This window comes from Schistocerca serialis, chromosome 5 (assembly GCF_023864345.2).
Source record: "Schistocerca serialis cubense isolate TAMUIC-IGC-003099 chromosome 5, iqSchSeri2.2, whole genome shotgun sequence".
Taxonomy (NCBI): domain Eukaryota; kingdom Metazoa; phylum Arthropoda; class Insecta; order Orthoptera; family Acrididae; genus Schistocerca; species Schistocerca serialis.
Genome location: NC_064642.1, coordinates 128,558,740 through 128,582,152, shown reverse-complemented (window position 1 = coordinate 128,582,152; position 23,413 = coordinate 128,558,740). Strand labels below are relative to the sequence as shown.

Here is a 23,413-nt window from a genome sequence, read left to right as displayed (position 1 = left end):
CACGCAGCTGAGCACAACGTGCTCAATTTCAATGGCTACTTCACAATCTTCTCTCTGCCACCAGCTCCTGTATACTATGCATATGGGAGTTATTCTGGTTGTTGTGGACTGGCAAGACAGCCAATCCACAATGACGGGTAGCCGAAAGGCACGCGTTTAAGATCACGCAGACTGGCGTGAGGTCTGGAACAATTAAAGGAGTTTATACTAGCAAATAAAGTACGTAGTTGATGTAATACTTAACTTTAATCCATAATTGGTGTACATCGCTCTTGACGGTACATTAATAACAATCTCAATATAAACTGGTAATGGCGCCTTGCTAGGTCGTAGCAAATGACGTAGCTGAAGGCTATGCTAACTATCGTCTCGGCAAATGAGAGCGTATTTGTCAGGTAGCATCGCTAGCAAAGTCGGCTGTACAACTGGGGCGAGTGCTAGGACGTCTCTCTAGACCTGCCGTGTGGTGGCGCTCGGTCTGCAATCACTGACAGTGGCGACACGCGGGTCCGATGTATACTAATGGACCGCGGCCGATTTAAAGGCTACCACCTAGCAAGTGTGGTGTCTGGCGGTGACACCACACTGGTAATACATCCTTCACTCTCATAACTGTGCTGTCCTCAGTCTCCAGTAACACACCATCCCCAAAGTTTCCCCTTCATCTGCCCTGTCACCCATCCTGATTCACATTTCCTTCACTGTGTGCTGCTCCATCCTTGGCTTGTGTACTTGCCATCCCCCTTCCCCCCCCCCCCCCCATATTCCTAGGTGGCAAAGTGGACACCTAACTCCGAGCCGCTTGTCACCCAGCACCAATCTCTCTCCCTTCCTCCTGCCTCTCTTCCCCTCTACCTACCCCACCTAACACAACCGCCATCCCAACCTTGTCCACCTGCCAAAAGTAGCATTGGCACTGTTTATCTAACCAGACGGCACCATGTAGAGGCATAAGAGAGAGAGAGAGAGAGAGAGAGAGAGAGAGAGAGAGAGAGAGTGTTTCTCTTGATGACTCAATGCAGATGCTTTGCAGTGAATGGTCTCCTTTAATCCAGTGGTACTTACATATCCACATAACAAATAGATGATCTTCAACAGTGCCATCTGTCCTCATTCCATGACACTATGTGGATATTTGCAGACAGTGTGGTGATCTACAGTGGTACTTTTCTGCTTTTGACCACTGTAGGTTCTTCACAGATGCAGCACATGTACCTAGTAGTGATGATGGGTCAAAAGCATCTAATTGGTAGGACTGCAGAGTGGAATTCTTTGTATCAAACTAATACTTTTCTGTTTAAGTAATGTCTTAAAGCCTGTAGCATCACAGCAGGAACACCAATGTAGGAGATTTAACTGAAGTAGCAAACAGTTCCTACATGGATGCAGCAGTTTCAAGACTGTAGTCCGCATCATTCAGGATGTAACTGTCTGAACTTCGGTGCAGAGCAATGAAATATCTACTTTCAGTTCTCTGATCACAAGTGCAGTGGTCAGCTAACTGTAAAATACTGCTATTGCTGAAGACTGCTGGAGATAAGGAAATAAAAGATCAGAACAAGAGGTTCCATTATATTAAAATGTGATGTGGGATCACCTAACTTGATGACAATTATGGATAGGATTTCCTCAGATCCTATTTTTGTAACAAAACATACAGCAAATGCATTTGAAGCTATTAATGCATGGTATGTTGTCCTCTTTAGAATAAAAAGATGTGCGAGCATGGCATACACAAATGACTCCTAAAATAATAGGACCAGCTGAATGAAAGTTACTGCTATCATGTTGGAACATATTGATCCTCACATAAAGATGCAATTCACTGGAAAATGTACAAATACTTAAACATTCCTTAAGGATCAAACAGCATCAGTACCTTCTGGTAAAATTTAGTTAATCATACACATATGCTTACACTTTCATAACTTCCAGTTTATTCACCTTCGTAGTTTGAAAGGCGATTACTTTGCAGAATATGGTTATAGTGGTATATACAGGAATATACATTATAGCTTGATGGACAATAGTGAGGATACTATTAATGACACCATCATGATGGAGAAGTGATGAGTGTATAGCAAAGAACTTGGGGAAGCTGTTTAGCTGCAGCACAGAAAGATTAGTATGCTTTAGTCCCTGCAAAACTGGTCGCAGTCTGTCCTAATCAAATGCTTCGATGCCTTATTGCTGAGAAAGACAATTGCTTGTAGACCTTTTCATTAAAAAATATTTTCTTCCACTGTTTGTTTTCCAAGTGGATCTACCATGGACTCAAAATATCTTAACTTAGGCTATCTCATGCCTCAGTTCTCCCAGTGTCTGCCAGTAACTAGCCATATAAAAGACCTTCATGAACTGCAGTATCCAAGAACAAGAACAATGTCAATTTCAATGATCTTATTTCAGTTGCTCTTCTTTTTTCCCCTAAAAATGGAAAGAATGGATTGCTACTCACCAAACAGAGGAGACAATGAGTTGCAGACAGGCACAGTGGAAGAGAATTCTAGAAATATTTAGCTACCAGACTAAATCCTTCATCAGAGTAGAACACACACACACCTCCACATGAGGACAATTCACACATGAATGAGCACTATCATCTCCGTGAGCCTGATCAGACTTTAGTGTATTGAGATAACAGTGGTCATGTGTGAGTGAGTTGTGCTTGTAAGAATGTGTGTGTTTTCTATCTGATGAAGGACTTAGCCTGAAAGCTGAATATTTCGAGAGTTCTTTTTCATTGTGCCTGTCTGCGACCCAATGTCTCCTCTACCTGATGAGTAGCAATCTACTCTTCCTGTGTTGTTGTTATTGCATCTTGGGTTCACCACTGTTTGAAAGACAAATTCATAAAACGCCAAAAGCGTATCGGAACTATGACATATTAACACGACAGTGCTCAATGCACACTTTGTCATATCTTAATGGTCAAAGTTGCTCGGCACTCAAAATGACAACATTGTTCAAGATTCCACTTTCATTTTGTCTAGTAAATGGAACTCCACAACTTACAGACTCTACACAAAGTGTTAAAATCACAAAGACACAGAGAGACTTTCCAGTATTGAACTTCAGCAATTAAAGTCCCAGTACTGCAGCAACAGGAACACTTAACAGAGATGACACAAAGATCTTAGCCTCCCTCTCTTTTTGTAACATTCATTCTGCTAACCTGAGCTATTCTGGTAACAACTTTCTTCATGATCACGATAACAAAGATTCTATGTCTTCCTGTGCATTTCTATGAAAACAACATCAAACTAACTGCCATTCTTTTCAAATTATAGATTTCAGCTTTGACTGTCAGATCTGGATGCCTCAGTTGGTATTTTCATATTACTCAGAGAATTCTATGTTCTCCCAAACCAAATCCCTTGTGAATTATAGGCACTGATAAACAATAAGGCACTTTTAAACAACTAAAGGTCCATGTTGGAATACAAACAATAGAATGAAAAATTATCCTTTTCATAATACTGTTAATAAGACCCTTTTTAAATATAAATTGGACAATTATGACCCCATAGCTTAAATTTCAAATAGACCCTGTTATTAAATTTAATCATAAATAAAGGTTAATACAAAAGTACATCGATACAAATGGCCATTCAAATTGTAATGCTGTATCACAAATGTAATCGAAGGAGCAACTAAAGCAAACCAAATGTGCACGTTACTTGAAATTAAGCCCCACAAGAAAAATCCATGGTAAAACATCTCTTGAGTGTGATTATGTAAGCATGGACAATGAACGAACACTCCTTTCCAGCTACAGCAGATGTACACATGGATAGAAGCTGATGGAAGCTATGGTGCTCAAAACCAGGCATTTTCTAATATACACACAAATTTTCATAATGTAGGCAAAATGAATTCTGAATATAATGTTTGAAAGATGTACTCACGTCTGGTGTGGTGGTGAGAATCTGCCATTTCCAGCTGGCTTGGGTGAGGATGGTGACAGGGCTTCCCTTTCTTGGGTTCCATGGCTGGCAGTTGATTGAGTAGAAGCTGATTCTTGGCTGTTTCCCACTGGCAATGTTAGGGGCAATCGCTGAAGTCGAGCCTTTGCTGGCATTGAAACAGTTCCACTAATTCTTTCGGACTCCAGCCTGTCACTGTGAAGAGGAGCTGCTAGCTTTCCATTCACTACTAGCTTCTGTGTGGAGCACCTAGCAGACGACCGCCCATCAGTATTCGTAATTTGACCACTGGAACTTGAAGTCCTTTCCAGTTCACTCTGACAGGTTATTTCAAATGGTTTTAATGGCTGAGGTCTTGTGTACATTCGGCTACTGTTTCTGTAAATGGGAGTACTGCTTGTAGAGCTGTGCTGGCTAAAAGGAACAACATTCTTTGTGGTAGGATATTTATGGTGTTGTGTACTACCTTCACTAAACCTCTGGGTTAAATCACTACTGTCAAAAGACTTTTGTGGCATGTTAGTCACATCTTGTCTGTGCCTCTGCTGAAATCCATTGTCAAAACTTCTGGAACTAGTAAGATGCTTGGTCTCTGCATTTCTTGGGTTATTATGTTCATGGTATTCTCTTTCGAAATGTCCCTGCATTTGCTTGTTTGTATCAGACTGATGCTGATGAACTATGTTATTTTCCTGCATTCGGGAAATGGGAGAAACTGAGTCTCCACCACTGCTGTGCAGGCTCAAAGAAGAATGAGAGGTCTTCTGTTGTGAACTTAGATTTTCAGAAGATTTCAATAGCCTGCTATTGGATACTTTCTGCAATAAACTATCACCTTCAACAGATTTATTTCCTGTGCTACTACTCCTTAGGTGTTTATGATGAACTGTTTCTTGGTCCAGTTTTCTTGGAGAAAGCCTGCTATTGATTTTCAGAAGGCCACTGTCATCTGGCTTTTCATGTGGACTGTTCAGGTTAACTACTTTTCTTTGATTCACTGCACAGTCATTTAGTTTCTGTACTGAACAGTTGCATTCAGTATTTACATTGGCACTATTATCAACCTTATGGTTGATCATTGTATTTTCAGCTGAAATTCTATCACATATTTCTGCCGCTTTATGCACAGTGTGTTCACTCGATGCAGGGAATTCGTGGTTAGGCAGTGTACCATGTTTGTGGCACCTGTCATTAGATCTCTGTGAAGTGTACCTGTTGTGTGAAGGTCTCTGCACATGACTTTCTGGGTACATGTTGTCCTGCATTGCCGTTCCTGGATTTTTTGAAGAGAAGTACCGATACTCGTGATTTCTGGGAAGTGTTGTATTACCGTCACCATTATACCTGTGTGGAATGTAACCCATTTCAGAATACCTATGAATTATGTCAGAATTTCTGTAGTTCTGGAAATCATTTTCAATATTTCTGTGGCTTGTGGGACTCATATCAGAGCATTTCTGTGGAAGATTTGTTTCACTATGTCTCTGAGATGCCCAGTGGCTCTCTGCATACCGTGGTAATGAAGATGTACTTCCCTGTTGTCTCTGTGGATGTTCAGAATACCTCTGAGACCTGTAACTGTCATGAAACCGTGACCTGAAATTGTAATTATCAGACAGTCGTTGGGAAAAATGGCCATGATATTTTTCTGATGAGTGTCCATTTTGTAAATAAGTATGATTACCAGTGTTATTTTCAGAGTGTTTCTGTGAAACAGCAAATGATGTACAGTTCCTATTATTTACAGCACCATCACCTTGTTTCAAATGCTCTGAGCTATTATATGCTTCTGCCGAAATGACATGAGCTGAACTGTTGTCCGTATGATGCCTCTGACAAGAAGAGCTGCAGGTTAAATGAACATGTCCACCTTCTACTTGCTTGTCATTGCACATCTTACCACTGCTGGAAATTTGGGCCTTGCTAGGTCTTTCAGGAATCCTCACTTGTTCATTTTCAGCACTGGGTTCGTGGTACTCAGAAACACTGTCTCCTGGAGCTTGGTCTTGTGGCCTGGAAGATGATGGTAATGGACTTCCCTCCACAGGAGGAAGGTCAGCTGGTGGCGGTGGTAAGGGATCATCACAGGCAAAAACTTCGTCTTCTACCATTGGGGGAGGAGATGGTGGAGGCAAATCTGGGCTCGGCAGACGGTCTTGAACGGGACGAGGAAATGCAGAACGCAAATGTGGTTTCTTTGGTGGTCGTTCAGGCACCCAATCATCGACAGAAATTGATGGGCCCATTATTAGTGGTCCTAGAAGGTCAGTCGATAGCGAACCACAACTGGAACTGAAAAGAAAAAAATATACATAAAACAATAGAAACTCCAGGTTGGAATATCAACAATGTAGGAGAAAGTAGATTGCTACTTACTGTAAAGCTTACATGTTAAGTTGCAGACAGGCACAATTAAAAGACACTTATACATAAGCCTTCAGCCACAGCCTTCGTTAGAAAAATAAAGACAAAGACCCATTGTTCATTTACCCAAGCAGGCATACCTCATGTACACATGACCATCAACTCCAGCAGTTCTCACCAGAATCCAAGCTGCCAGAATCGGGTGTTGTGTGTGTGAAGTGTACTTGCTTATTTGAATGAATGGTGAGTGTTTCTATTTTTTTTTTTAGACGAAGGCTGTAGCCGAAAGCTTATGTGTAAGTGTTGTAATTGTGCCCATCTGCATCTTAGCATATCACCTTCACACACATACTTTACATAGATTATTTTTAAATATTATAAAATTTCATTGTAGATTCATACATTTCTAATACAGTATCATATGTTTCTAATACAGTAAAGTAATATTTTGGTCCCTTCCTTCCTAATTTGGGAAAAATTGCAGCTGGTCCACACACACATACTATAAAAGAGAACTGAATCACAAGCTTTGAGAATTTTTAAAATAAATTACTAATATGTAAGATTATTACTTCTAAATCATTTTCTAATTCTTTAGTGCTTCCAATCCAGGGACAAAATGAGATTTATCTCTTCCTAATATCCGCATGTCATAACATTATTTTTATTTATTTCCTATCTTTCCCTTCCCTAATAATCCAAGTTATACAAAAATAAATTAAAATAAAAAAAAAAATTGAAAGCAGAGATCTGGCTATGTTTCTCAGTTCACTTTTCTACTGGTTCAGTTGTATATAGTTCAATGACTTTCTCAAATACTGTTGATCTTAACTTTTTGCTTTCATTTTATATTATATAACATAATGGATCATTCTGTGGAAGAGTCTTACATAACTTCATCTAACTGCATTTGTACAGAATAAAACTCCTTGTCACAAAACTACAACACCCACAAGCACAGGCATCAACGAGTGCTGCTTAATCGCAGTGGTGTCTTTGGTCATTATTTGTTTGTGGATATGTCTCCCATGTTCATAAATGAAAAATTGCAGCAGCTACAATATAATGTTGAAATATGTCAGAGATATGGGGTACCTATCTACAAAGTTGCTGCTCCCACTAGATGCAGTTACATTAGAGTAGTGTGAATGGAGATAAAGGAAGTGATGTGAAAGGACCACATAGACAGACATGAGTTAATGAATGTGGAAGTTTTGAAAGCCTGTATTCTAATATGCTGCTCAGAATAAAGCTGTCCTCTCTCAGGTTGTTTGTTTTCAACACCATAGTGCGTTAGTATGAGTTTGGGAATATGAAACACTTATGCCATCTGTCTGCATTTTATAATAGTGCCCTCTGCAGCACATGTATGTGATATGACTACCACTATACTGGTTGCCATGATATAAAGCTGTGTATGCTGAAGGTATTGTGTTAGAATTATTTTAAGTAGTAATACATACCAACATATTGCTGCTTAAATCTGGGAGTCTATCAACAGATCAACTGCTACAACATGTTCAAGAGGGTTCTATACCGAAGGAGAAGATTTTGAGTGACTTAAATCTCAAAATATGATCTTACCAAACCACATTCAGCTCACGCAAATAAGTTGCGGCATTTCTGTACTTCACATGCATGAACATTACAGACCGACCGTTTGTTTATGGTGTTACCTGATGCATGCATTTGATGGCAGAGCAATATTGTGCAGCTGATGTATTACTGCACATTGCAAAGGGAAACTGCTCACACTATAGGGCAGTACTGCCATACATTACAAACAGTAAGCATTCCTAAGGCATACCGACAGTGAACTATTGAACTGCAGTGCTGCCTCTTTCTAGCAGTGAACACCTATTGGGGGTATCTAGTGGAAATAGCAAAAACCACCCACCGTGACTGACAAGAAACGAGTCTCCCAACACTGCAACACAAGAGATAACACTATGAGTTTCATGAGCCAGATGAATATGTTCAATGTTTCTATGCTGGAATAGGAAATGAGACACTGTCAGAATGGCCTGCAGGTAACCATAGAAGAGATAAACATACTACATGATTCAATACAGGACTTACTTGATTACACTGAATACAAGGTTGAAACATAAGCTTGCAAGGACTATACAGACAAATGAAAATTTGCTATCTGAACGGTAGATGTCAAGCTGCCTACCATCAAACTACATCCTTTTTCAGATGACAAAGACACATGGGTTTCATTCTGAGAGCAGTTCACAGCTTTCACCAACAAAAATCCAATGGGACTGTTTATGAATAAGCACATATTCCTCTGTGGGTGTCTAGATGGGCCACCCAAGTATTTGGTAGATGGGATTGTGTTGCGCCTGACACATCACATATGAGCAGATGAACCACATTTTGAAATCCAAATACGGGAATAAGAACAGAATTATCCAAAGTCACCTTAACTGTGTGGAGAACCTTAATGCTTCTACTTCAGGCAGTCCAGAGGCTCTCAACACCACCTACACTGAGTGTCATAAGAGGATCCAGGCACTACGACTACTTGGAGAGGACGTGGATACTTATCTGAGAGTGCTCACCCACAGACTGCTATATGCATTCGCAGAAGAAATTTGCAGACATTGGCTTATCCATGCACAAAGGCAAAAGATTCAAGACAGGTCTCTTACACATCTTATGGAGTTCCAAACAAAAAGGTTGAATGAACCATCACTGCATGCAAGATAAGTGGAGATAGCATTCCGCAGTAGAATTATGGCTCTGTGTGTCTACTTTTCATGTGAAGATTAAAATGAAGGTGACAAAAAGAGAAAACAATAACATTCAGAAACTTTTTGTGTGTACTGCGAGGAAGGATGCACAGGTGCCAAGATTGAAAAAAAAGTTGTCAGCTTACAGGTTATAATGCATATCCTGAAGAAAATGAAATGCTGCTTCTTATGCTTTAGACGTGACCACAACAAAAATCAGTGTTTTAAATGGAGAAAGGCATCCTATGCACAATGTAAGGAGGAGTACCACATTTCCATCTGTAATAGACACCTCCAGACAGTGAACAAGATTGAAATGATGACCTCCAACTTCAAATACCTGCAACTGCTCATGGAAGTATCAGAGGACCAACTGGTAGGAGTGACACCAAGCCAGTCAATCTTTCTAATTCAATGTCACTGAAACCACAACTCTGGAGATAACGACCTCTGTGTCATCCTACATTTCATCCCACTCAACAAGTAATGTCCATTTAAATAAGATGGGATACTCCATCAACATTCATATATCAGTTACAATGTTCGAAAGCAGCAATAAATTCCCACATCAAGTAACAATACCATAAGGTGTAGATGACATGGCCTTGAGGGTGGGTACACAGCTGGCAGATCCAAGAGAAGGCTCTAAAGATCTCTCTATTCCAGTCTTGATTGGAGTTAATTACTACTGGAAAATTGTGACCTCAGAAAAACCAATTAAAGTGTCAGTTTCATTGGTTCTTTTCCCACAATATTTGGGTGTGTTCTTAGTGGAAGCAGAACTGGAATTACGGTTAACCAGCCAACCAACTTCATTGAGGGTAGGTTCAGTGAAATGCCTAACGATTCACTGCACCACTTTTGTGCCTTGGAGACAACTGGCATAACACAGCATCAAGACTCAGCATTGACACCCATGCACAACCCTGTCTCACAGGAGTTCCAAGAGTCATATCATGTGGAGAGTAGTCACAGAGTTGTATGGCTACCTTGGAGGAAGGTTATTCTTTTCTCCAGCAACTTCAATACTGCTGAAGCACATCTTTGTACCTTATGAAACAAGTTGCAATGGAATGAAGAAATGAAGCTCATTCATCACGGGGACATGTCAAGCCATATTAAGAGGGACCAGGTACAAAACAAGTTGAGTCAAATGAAGAAATGAAGCTCATTTGTTGTGAGAACATGTCATACTACATTAAGAGGGCTCAGACAGAAGTTGCACCTAAGGACTATACAATTAGATACATATTTTACCTGCCATACCATGCAGTCAAGAAACACAGCATTGAAAAAATCAAATACAGGATCATGTTCGACATGACATCACAAGATGCAGACTACCCAGCTTTGAATGATGCCTTAGAAACAGGACCTAATTTACTGCCAGACAACTTCATAACCTTGTTATGATCCCACAACTTCCAACAGGACTACAGTATGATGTGGACTAAGTGGTACCTGTATCACCATAGATGATGTGAAAATGTATTGCTTCAAACATTTGCCATTTGGACTTCCACCAAGCCCATTTCTTTTCCAGCAATTATGAGGGAGCATCACTAAACAATGAAAAATATCCACAAATGTCAGTACTCATAGAGAAGTCTGCATTCGTGGATGATTTTGCAGCTAGTGTGAGGCTGCAAGTGTTTATTATGAACTGACAGCTCTCTTCCTGCAAATAAGGCTTCTGCTTTCCAAACTGTTTACTAATTTGAAAGACCTGAAAGCAATATGGCATGCCAAAGCCCTTGGAACCAAGTTTGCAGAGTGAGTCTTGGGAATCAACAGGAAAACATGAGCTTACTCTGTCTCCACTGACGACCAAAAGATAGCTGAACACCTGACTGACGATTTGGCTACTTAGAAAAATGTTCTTCAAGCAGCAACTGAATTTTATGATCCTCTTTATCTGGTCACACCCAATGAGAGAGCTGCTAAACTAATATTCCAAGACATGTGACTATAGTATCTTGCATGGGAGAAAGTTTTGTCTGTAAATTTTGCACATAATTGACACTCTTGGGTTTTAAAACTTGACTGTTTGTCACCATTGCACATTCACAGAAGAATATGTATAACATGCACAAGTGACTCTGCAGCAGTGTGTAGGTTCTGCATGCATCTGAAAGAGCTTATGGTGCCTTTTTTTGTATGGTCAACTGGTGAAATTGGTTACACAGCACATATTGTTTGCACCTTGGCACCAATCAAAGAAAGTACCTTACTTAGGTTGGAAGCGCTTGCCACACTAGTGAGCTCACAATTCTTTCTTTACTTTTGTAAGGTTTGGTGTTAAAAGAGCTACTCTGAGGACTGACTCAACAGTTGCCTTGGAATAAGCACGAAATTACAAAAATGTATGGGAAGCCTTCATTTGTAATAGGGTGACAAAAATACTGACCTGCATTACACCCAGTCAACAGAGGCACTGTCCTGGAAATCAAAATCCTGAAGATCTCCTCACATGGTGACTAGAAGCAGATCTGCTAATAATGCTTGACATCTGGTGGTCTGGTCCAACATGGCTTTCAGAAGACAAGCACACGTGGTCACTGGATATACCAGATTGACCTATATTAATGCCAGAGGCCAAACATCCAAACAAATGTCACTATGGTCACTATCACTGAAGCCTTATTCAACACCACACATTCTGTTCATACTGCTGAATACTGCATATTACTGCTGTTGTTATTTCAATTTATTGATATCACACAGAACAATCTGTGTGCTCTGGAATAACAAAATGCCTGTACATGTTAGATCAGAAGAATTCAAGATGAACTATTCACTGTTGAACTATCTGGTTTGTGTAAGGGGGTACAGTTACACAAAGCATCAAAGATTGCTCAACACAACACTTTCCTGTCTGATGGTGTGATTTGGCTCAGTGGTGGGTTCCAATGTGCAGCATTGCCCAGCTGAGACAAGCATACAATTATCCTGGATGGATGTCACTTCATGGAGCTTCTGATCAAACATACACATGTAAGACTTCACCACCTCGGTGTACACATTGTGCTAGGAGAGCTGCACAAAGAGTTTTGGATACTGTATGTACAACATGATGTTAAGAGAAGTCTTCACTCCTGGCTGCCCTGCAAGATAATACACATATATGAAGAAATGGAGGTTCCAGTACAACTGGACAGAGTTCGACCTGCGTGACAGTTTGCGGTAACAGGCATTGACTTCACTTGTCCATTAATGGTAAAATTGAACACCAAACCAAGCAGTCAAACATGGTTCAATTCACATGTGCCACAAAATGTGCAATTCATGTTGAGCTTGTCACTGATATGTCCACTGATAGATTCCTGATGACAATGCAGCATTTTGCAGGACCCAGAAGCCTACCACTCACTGTTTATTCAGACAATGCTACAACATTCCATTCAGCAAATACAGAACTGTCAGAGCTCTTAAAAACATTGAGCACACTGACATACTGTGGTACTGTGCCCACCATGGGGTATCCTGGAAGTACATACCACCACGGTTGGCTTGGTGGGACACTGGTGAAATTTAACATAGGTTCTATAAAGCTTTGCTTGAGGAAGGTGTTTCATCGCTCTCAGGTGGGTGCAGAGAATCTAAACACCATTTTGATAGCGACAGAAGCTGCAACAGATTAGAGACCCATCACTCAAGGTGAGAGTGATATGATGCTGACACACGGTCACTTCCAACATGGCAGCATACTGGTAACTATTCTATGTTGGACAGAACCAACAACTCTGAAGGATCTTGCCAAGTTGCTCAGACTGAGACAAAGGGTCAATGAGGGCGTTTTTGACATAGATGGAAAAATGAATACCTCTTCTCTTACTACTAAGAAGCTACCATGAGGTGATGGATATCAGTCAAGAAGAGAAGCAATAACTGTTCTGCTGCAGGAAGATATCAAATCGTGGCACTTCTGAAAGAATGCAGTGGTGGAAGAGGTGTGCCATGGCAGAAACAACAAAATAAGATGCACCATTCTCCAGCTGTCAGATGGAACAAAGATCTGTTGATCAGCCTAGCTGGTCATTCCCCTTGACATCAACCAGAGTGGGAAATAAGAGACTCTTACACTATCTGTTGGCATTTTGTAGCAAGCAACAGACTGTGCTGCCCTCTGCAGCATGTGTATGTGGTGTGCCAACAACTGTAATGGATACTTTGAAATAAAACAGTATCCTATGAAGTTACTGTGTTTGAGTTTCTTTAAATAGTAGTAAGTAGTTGTATGCCTGATCCTTTTGGATGTGGCAATCCCTTGCCTTCCTACCATGTAATGCAATTACTAAAATTGTTGTAGGGGGATCTACAGTAAAAAAATCTTGAGTAATAGGAAAATTTTGGGACCAACTAAAGACAAAACGCATGGATCTGTGGTCACATCTTATTTTATTAGATCAGACCAGACCACAAACAAAAAGTAAGGGCAACTTGGCAGTCTGGCATCAAGTGTTCCACTTTTGGTTCCACATAATATGTGTAATATTTTTTAAATAATTTTAAGCATCTGTTAAAAGAAGAGATGCTCTAAAGTAGAACTGATAAATGAAGAGGCATACAATGGTTTAATTAAGTGAATACACAGTCATGTAAAGAAAGAATACTGGAGGAAAAGGAAACAAGTGAGAAGGAACTGAAAAATTCATAGTGCCCCTATGAAGAAAATAATAATTAAGAGATATTAATCAATGTTGGCACCTGCTATTACATATGAAGCTGCTTTATATACATGGAGCTGAAGATGTGAAACTTCCTCAAATTAAATGAATTCATTTACCTGTGTTGATGCCTTGGCCCATCTTTCAAGTTGCCAGCTTCATTTATGATTATTTCTCTGGTAGCTGCCATCTGAAAAGATATAACATACTAAGTTTACATTGAAGTTCTTCTCTCTCCCTCACCCCCATTCTCTCCCTCTTTCTCTCCCTCTCTCAAAATTAAATAAGTATGGGAATGTTGGTTTGAAAGAATAATTTTTGTTATAATCTAATGAAATGAACTTCAGTATACAATGCATTTTAGAAATTTACAGGACAGTTATGTTGTATTGTCAAATAGTGTACTCTTATAATGTGAGGTACATTCTCTGGTGTTGGCAATTATTTAATGTTCCACATAATACATGTGTATGACTAGATAATAAATTAATGAATGGTACAAAAGCTGAGCAGGCCTTAATGTTAAATTCAGAATGCACATATGTGTGTCTTGTTCTTCTGCACTCTCATTTAGTGGAACTAAATCTTTTCCATACATGAACATAAGTTCTCTGATGATCTGATGTTATCTTCTCTGTTGATCAGGTACATAAAATTGTCAGTGAGATGTAGTATGGTGGAAATTACCACTGATTTCATTCATTTTTGTAATGTGTCAAATATAAACTTCACCATGAATACAGTAAGGCAAGTTACACTGAACAGATGGCAGTGACTGACATAGTAATGAATGCTCATCAAGATAATAACTTCATAGCCTTATCAGTTCCATTGAAATGATATGCAGTATTTAAATCTTGTACACTGCTTCATTTTTAATTAGTGTTGTTGGTAATGAATTCTTGGCATGTAGTGATCGGAAGTCCATCTTCTTCAAAGCCGTAGAATTTGACAATGGCTCTGGGTCAATGTTTGTATCACCATTGAAATCTTCTCCCATGGAGTTAATGTTGATTCCTCCTCTTTGCCAACAATCAGTTCATCTTCACATAAGTCCACATAAGTATGTTTGGGCTCAAAACTGTCATGATAGGCTTTTGAATAGCCTGTACAGCTTACAAAAATCCTTTCTTTGCTTTTATGAAAAAACTTTCCTTCATTTGATGATTTAGCCAGGATGCCAGCCTTTCAACTAAATTTACGAATACGAGATAGGTTAGGTTTTCTCTTCAGCCACTTCTCATATGGAGCTCCACCAGACAGCCCTTCAGTTAAGCAACAATTTCTGATGTAGTTAGTAGTGTTGATAGCTTCAGCCCAAAATGATGGTGGTAGTCCTGACTAACAGCATGCGGTGAGCAATTTCACCTTTGAACAGTTCTTTCATTCAGTGACATTATTCTACTGCAATGTGTATGGAAATGTTAGGCACTGCTATATTTCTGCCATTATGATGACGGAGACCACTCTTTCATTACAGTACTCCTTACCGTAGCCTGATTGAAAATATTTAATTATATGACCAGTCCTTCAACTGGTTTCCTGAATCCAAAAAATTTATCGACAACTTCTCCTTCACATCGAAGCAAGTGGACTTGACATCATCTATTGTGGTCATCTATAAAGGATACCAAAACTTTTGCACCACCTCGAGATTTTTCTTTCATTGGTCCACAGGTACCAGAGTGGATTAACTCCTTAAGTTCATTTGAGTTTCCTTCTCATTTGGTGAAGGGAGTGGACATGATTATTCCTTTAACGTATGTAACGCATCTATTGACATCGACATCACTGAATTTCAAACCTGTCATACTCACCTTCGAGCATTTTGATCATATCTTTTGAGTTCAAGTGGCCTAATTGAACATGCCAGATTTGCATATAACTTTTCATAACTTTTGGCTTGGAAAAGATGCTTGCCTTTGTACCACTTTATTAAAAAAAAGTGTTACCCTCTCTCTCTGCAGTCATACTGATTCAACCATTATTACCTAGTACATCTGCACGAGTTTTATCAAATGTAACTGTTTCGTTATTGTCCTCAACTTTTGCCACTGAAATGAGATAAGTTCAGAGTTTTGGCACATATAAAGAGTTTTTCAGTGTTATGGAGTTGGTGCCACTGCCTGTGGTTGAGATGCATATGTCACCTTTAGCTGTTACTTTTGTAGCACTACTGTCTGCAAGCATTAAATTCTCTTGCATTTCTGTCACATGTGTGAACACTTTTGGATCATTGCATGTGTGGTAAAAGCACTTGTCTTCTTTGTGTCCCTTCTCATTACAAAAGTTGCATCTGTATGTTGAGGCAATTTTCGCTTGTTTCTGCATCCTTGCTTTGTATTATTTCAAGGTTTATAATTTTAGTATCTCTACACCTGGTAGATTGTCATGGGATTCAATAGCACATCCAGAATTGTAGTAGTTATCTGAAAGACTATAGTGCAGAATTACTGACGACAGATCAATGTTTATGTTAACATCCATTGCTTGAAATTCATCCACAGCATCAAAGAATTAACTAAGTTATTGTGTTGTCATCACTAAGCTGCCAAGCAGCATTGCTTTATGAACAAGTCTTTTGATTGAATAGGCTGTTTCGAGTTTAATTCATACCTAGTGTAATGTAGTGCAGTTCTTTACTTGCTTCAGCTCAGTGGCCTGATGTATGAAATCAGGTCTTCTTTCACTATGTCTCCCACTAGCTACGCTTTGTCTGCAGCTTCTGCCGCAACAAGAACTTCATGTTCACCAGACACTGCAATTGTGTTAAATCTCCAAATACATATCCCGTGTGTCATTTTTGAAAAGCAGAGCTTCACCTTGTATTCTCCACGTATCATAAATCATTATCATGTGACAACGTTTTTAGTTGAAATCTGTGTGCAGCAATGCGGCAAATTTGTCATTTTAATGAACTTTTTAAATTCTTTACATTTAAGATGTCTCAGTCTGGCACACATGTTTAATCTGCCAGCAAGTTTTGTATACATTGTCTAGCTATATTAATTCTGAACCATTAAGCTTCCCCATAACGAGTAACTATACCACAGGCTAAAAGCCAGAAAAGATAGAAGGTTGCAATGGCTGATACTCACTTCTACATAAGAAACTCCATTCTTTGCTGCTGATTAGTTTTATTCTGAATCATGCTATTCTTTGCCAGTTAGTTAAGTTCCACCTTGTGGGTTGTTACTTGTGAACCAAACAGTATCAGTAAGTTAGTGACGTGTTCCACATACAGCATACTAAAATCTTAAAAAAAGAATACTTGTATCAAAGTGGCTATCACGTTCTTAAGCATATGTATTGTCACCTATACGGGTATATTAATTTTGTTCTTCAGATTTGTAGTGGTTAATCTATTTCCATTAAATTCAGGAGTTCCCTGCAAGCATACAGCTGCATTTTTTGTACTGCGATATGTCAGTGTCACACATCAGGTATTATGCATGAGGAATATACAAATGCTGTAATGTTCCATTTTCTTCTCAGCAAATTAGATTTTGATAAAACTCTCTAAAAAAATACCTTTACTGCTACAAAGTGTGCAGCAGTTCTGCTGTTTTCTCCATTAAGTCCATAAGTATAGTTTATGAGTGAGCTTGTAGCATACTTTAACTGCCCGAATTTGCAAAATGAGTCTAACAAAGATCAACAGTCAGATTATTGGCCTGAGCTAAAGTCACAGATTCTCATGAGACCTATTTCTCCAAAGAAATTCCAGCTTGTGTTCTCCTGAACTGCAGAATTCATCCTATGGGCTTTGTTGAACAAACCTCCAGTGTGACATCACTATGAAATAAAGAATATCAAAACAGTTGCATGAGTTGTGATGAAGGAGAGAAAATAACCAAAGGATCCTGCCATACTTAGGTTATCAATGCATATTAACATACATACAAACAAGTACAATATCAAGAAAGTTAAAATGTATGACAAACAGAAAATATAAAATAAATCAATGAGTAATTTTGGTGCCAACTACAAAAATTGCTAGAAAATTGTGCTTTTGGGACTTTTCAATAGACATGAAAGCTAAATCCATACTGAAATCACAGAGTTACATACATTTATTCAAGAACTGTATATTGCGTCACAGCAGAAGATTCAAACAGTTTTAAGCAGCTCACTTTTTGTGTGTGGACTGTATAAAAAAATAAAAAAAAAACTTATTTACAATTAAGGTACTACTGTTCCCACTTGCAAAGTGAAAACTCTTGTGAGGTTAAACCACAATCATTACAGCATATATGTAATGAAATTAACAGAAACCTCAAGTGACACACAAATGCTGATTTGTTTGAAACAGAGTCCAAATTGTGTTATGACACATCAATTCATGTAGCACACACCTGCTGACAACTCTTAACAATTATATTTCAATTTCTCCATGACTTGTAGCTACATCAGACAAGGAAAATTATGTTACCCAATTTGGCCAAGAACAGGCCAGTCAGGAGACATGTTGTAGTATGAAAGATTGAAAAGCTGGTTTCAAGGGAATGGACAGCACTAGAAGGCAACATGTGCACTCTGCAACAGGATGAACGTAGATATACAGTGAATATATACAGGACACCACAAACATGTTTAGATTCCAAAATAGTGTTTAATAAATCTGATACAAGAGAGAGAAGGAGAGAGGGAGGAGAGAGAGAGAGAGAGAGAGAGAGAGAGAGAGAGAGAGAGAGAGAGAGAGAAGGCAGTCAATGACTGTAATTCAGTATCAAGAATGAGTAGTGTTCATATGAATATAAAAGGCCAACAGTTTTCTTACAGCTGCTACCTGACAAATACTGACCTCTCTCCAGGATCCACCTGCATAGTCGGAAGCAGACGAAGCCCTTCGAGAAGACTGCATGCTCGCAGTTCGAGGTCTTGGAGGTGGCTGCGGGGGTGGTGGTGAGTGCGGGCCAGAGGGTGTAGGTGGCAACTGCTGAGCTGAAGGTGGAACAAGAGCCAGCTGTGGTTCAGAACGCCACGCTTGGCTTCGCGCTGCTGCTGCTGGCTGGGCGTGGTGCCGCTCGTAGAAAGACAGCAGAGCTTTCTTCTGGATGGCCTTAAGTGTGGGGTCCGACACCCGGTGGCGTTTCTCTGGGTCCAGGTAAGTGTACTTTGTCTGCTGCTGCAGTTGTTGTTGCTGCTGGCGTTCCAGTTCACTGATTCGCTCTGCCACAGATAGTGAAGCCTGGGTCGGAGATGACAAGGAGGCTGACCTGCAAGTGTAAATTATGTTTGTAAGCACACTGCCTATCTTCAATAAAGCAAAGTTGAGCATGTATTACCAAATTTCACTCAGCTGACATGTACAGAAGAGATATTAAGCAATTACTTGAAACTGTGCTATGACATGTCTAATTTCCGAAATGTAAATAAGGAGAAGAAAGTGAACATAAGAAAATTAACTGTTGCCTTTGCAAATAATTTCATGACTGTGTGAATTAAAAAGTGTATAAAATGACACAAATAACCATCATTTATCACAAACAGTGTGACACAACATAATTAAATACTGTATGAGCGACATTGTAATAATTCCACTGGAACTAAAATTTATATTACATTTATTCTTCCACTACCAGATTCATATGTCACTCATTATCAAGTGCTACCTGTATGAAATCAAGCAGAGTTAGACTATGTTACTACATCCAGTACATGAGGTGATAATCTTTCACAAAGCGGAACAAGGAGATGCATGAATTCTTCAGAGGAAAGACAGATATTTAGAAGTTCAATTAAACAACCTGAAATTTTTCACCAGACTCATTTCACTTTCATTTATAATGCATCTTCTCTAGTCATTCTGTAAATGTAAATAATGTCATGACATTTTGGTATTTATTAGACTGGTGCACAAGTTTGTAGCATTTTTATTTTGCATGTCGGTATTCCAGTTGCTAAGGGTTTATTTATCGATTGTCATTTTTATTTGTAGTTTACATATTGTCAGTTGGAAATAGCTGTGGACACTAGAAAATAGAGTTCCAAGTGGAAAACTCAGAACATTTCCAACACGTTCTTCTGTTTGAGTTCAAGAGACGGGTGACAACAGTGGAGGCAGTCAGAAACATTTGTGCCATGTATGGCGATAATGCCATTGGACAGAGCATGCCAAGGAAATGATTTTCTCATTTCAAGGAGGATTGTTCTCACATTTGTGATTTTCCAATGACAGGAAGACCTTTGGGGTTCGATGACAATCATTTAAATGCATTAATTCACAATTACCCAAGTCAGTGTACTCAAAAACTGCAAATGTGATGATGTGTGAGCATTCCATCTTCGTGAGACATTTGCATGCAATGGGGAAGGTTCAAACATCGGCTGTATGGGAACTACAAACTTTAAGCCAAAATCACAAAAAGCAGCAGACAGCCATGTGTGCTTCTCACTGTTTGCTCATCATCAACTGGCTCATGTGACCACTCCCGTGCTGTATCATTACTGGTGACGATAAATGGTGTATTTATGCTAAAATAAGGAAAGTTCAAATGGCTCTGAGCACTATGGGACTTAACATCTGAGGTCATCAGTCCCCTAGAACTTAGAACTACTTAAACCTACTAACTCAAGGACATCACACACATCCATGCCCGAGGCAGGATTCGAACCTGCGACCGTAGCGGTCGCGCAGATCCAGGCTGAAGCGCTTAGAACCGCTTGGCCACACCGGCCGGCTAAAATAAGGAAAGAAAGGAATGATTGAGCCCAAACAAAGCAGAAACTCCCCATACAAAGAACTGCCCGCCTCCATGAAAGATAATGTTGCGCAGCTTGTGGAACAGTGATGGTGTGGTGTACTGTGAATTGCTTTTATGACATGTAACCATCACTGCTGATATTTATTTTTAACAATTGAGACGTCTTACAGACACAATCCCAGAACAATGGTCACTAAATCTGCATGAAGTGATGCTACTTCATGATAATGCCTTCCGGCATTCTGCTAGACTGACAAAAAACACTATACACGAGTTGAGTTGGGAAGTCATTCTGCACCCAGCTTATTCACCAAACCTTCCACCCTCAGATTTTCACCTTTTTACGCTCTGTATCAAACAATCTTCAAGGAATTTGCGTTACAGATGAAAATTCGCTCTGAACGTGACTTGGCGAGTTATTCGCCTCAAAGCCAAGGATTTCTACACTTGTGGAATCGAAAAGTTACCCCACTGCTGGCAGACTGTTGTAAATAGTGAAGGAGAATTTATTACTGATGACTAAAGTCTCTGTTACGTGTATCTGTTGTATTTATTAAACTTATGAAAAAATACTAAGAACTTGTGCACCAGCCTAATATAAATTAAAAACTATACACATTTATAAAATTGGCATGCAATTTACTTAGTGTTTTTGGCTCATAGATACATATTTGGATGTGGGGTGGGGGCATCAGTGTGAGTATCAACAAATGTAAATTAGAGGAAATGTTGAACAGAATATGGGGGGAGGGGGGGGGGATTATGGGTGGAGAGATTAGTGGTTAGAGTTCTGAAAAGGGGGCGGGGCAGGGGCTACAGAGTGACTATAAGGCAAACAAGTGGAAGGGGGGGGGGGGGGGTTGTTGCGTAGGTGGAGCTATTGTCATAAGTTTGTAGATAATATTGTACTAAGTGGGCCATTAATTTAAAAAGTGTGTGCTTTGCCAGGTTCATCTGATCACTTATGAGTTGCTTCTTTTCTGTTATAGTTTTATGAATGTAGTAGTTTTCTTGTACAGTGAGAAGGTCTTCTGTTGTTGTCCATCTTTATAACTTACATGTCTGTAACTCTGGTGATAATTTTTTGTTGGAAAATATGTAGATCAAACAGCAGAACATTTGACACAAAATACAAAGAGTGTACAAGAGCATGGAACTACAGGACACAACATTAACTTTTACAATACACTTACACCACCACCACCACCACCACCACCACCACCACCACCAACATAAAATTACCACCAGAAATACAGACATCTCAATCTCAATGACAATCAACAATAAAACACTTCCTCACCTTAACAGATTACTGCCACATTCATTAAACCATAACAGGAAAGAAACACCTCATAAATAAATCAGATCTACGTGGTAAACCACAAACTTAATTACACTAATAGACCACTCAGTATAATATTAAGGAGATACATATGACCACAGCTCTACCAATGTCCCCGACTCACTAGAAACCCCCACTCCCCCTTCCCCCACTTAGTTCCCATTCACTGCTACCATCATCTTCTCCTACCTGCTTTTCTTATAGTCACTATCCCTCCCTTCTCCAAATCTCTGCTCAGCTGAACATCTGACACATCTCTGTAATTATACTCATGTGGCAAGAAGGAGAGAGAGAGGGGGATGACAGAGGATGCATTTGTATTTACAAGGCAGTGTTTTGATGCAGTGAACAAAATGCAGTCAGTGCATTTACTGCGGGAGACTATTAACAATATACAGCATGTTAAGATGAGACTTCTACATCTACATATTCATCATTACTCTGCAATTCACAGTTAAGTGTAAACCAGAATCACTTTCAGACTACTTCTCTACTGTCCCAGTCAAGAGCGGCATATGGAAAAAATGAACACCTAAATATTTCTGTGCATGCTCTGATTTCCATTATTTTATCATGTTGGTCATTTCTCCCTATGTAGAAGTGAGTCAGCAAAATGTTTTGGTATTCAGAGGAAAAAGCTGATGATTGCGATTTCATGGAAAGATAGCGCCACACTGAAAATTGCTTTTCTTTCAATGATTGCACCTCAAATTGCTTATCATATCTGTAACAGTCTCCTCCATTACAAGATAATGCACAATGATATGCTCTTCCTTGAAATTGTTTGATGTCTTCTACCAATTCTATCTGGTAAGGATCCCACACAGCACAGCAGCCTCTAGAAGAGGGTGGAAAAGTATAGTGTAGGCAATCTCTTTGGTAGAACTGCTGAATCTTCTAAGTGTTCAGCTAATAAAACATTGTACTTGTTCACTTTCCCCGCAACATTTTCTATGTGATGGTTATAATTGAATTCATAATTGTAATCCCTATATATTAAGTTGAATGTACAACCTTTATATTTGTGCGATATATTGTGTGACCAAAATTTAAAGGAGTTTTTTTTAATTCTCATGTGGAGGACCTTGTGCTTTTTATTAATCAGGGTCAATGGCCACTTTCTTCACCACACAGATACCTTATCTAAAAGTTTTGTAATTAGGTTTTATCTTCTGATGACTTTGCTACAATGTGTATAACAACATCATCTGCGAACAGTCTAAAAAGGGCTGCTCAGTTTGTCTCTTAATGCATTTGTAGAGTAAGAACAGCAGAAGGCTATAACGCTTCCTTGGGGAACTCCAAATACAACTTCAGTTTCACTAGATGACTTCCTATCAATTACTAAGAATTACTTTATTCGTAGCTGTATGGGGAGCAAAATAACTGATGATGGACGAAGTAGAGAGGATATAAAATGTAGACTGGCAATGGCAAGGAAAGCGTTTCTGAAGAAGAGAAATTTGTTAACATCGAGTATAGATTTAAGTGTCAGGAAGTTATTTCTGAAAGTATTTGTATGGAGTGTAGCCATGTATGGAAGTGAAACATGGACGGTAAATAGTTTGGACAAGAAGAAAATAGAAGCTTTTGAAATGTGGTGCTACAGAAGAATGCTGAAGATTAGATGGGTAGATCACATAACTAATGAGGAAGTATTGAATAGGAT

The 23,413-nt window shown here is 39.3% G+C and overlaps 1 protein-coding gene across 1 annotated transcript in view; it reads right to left on the bottom strand.

Moving 5' to 3' along the window:
* The window catches only part of LOC126481792 (uncharacterized), a 327,057-nt gene that overhangs the window by 154,944 nt on the left and 148,700 nt on the right, over nt 1-23,413 (bottom strand). The window contains exons 13-15 of the mRNA XM_050105747.1: nt 18,500-18,914; nt 13,815-13,885; nt 3,909-6,218 (exon numbers count right to left, since the gene is read on the bottom strand). Coding sequence (XP_049961704.1) covers nt 3,909-6,218; nt 13,815-13,885; nt 18,500-18,914 — 2,796 coding nt within the window. The remainder of the gene's footprint in view (nt 1-3,908; nt 6,219-13,814; nt 13,886-18,499; nt 18,915-23,413) is intronic.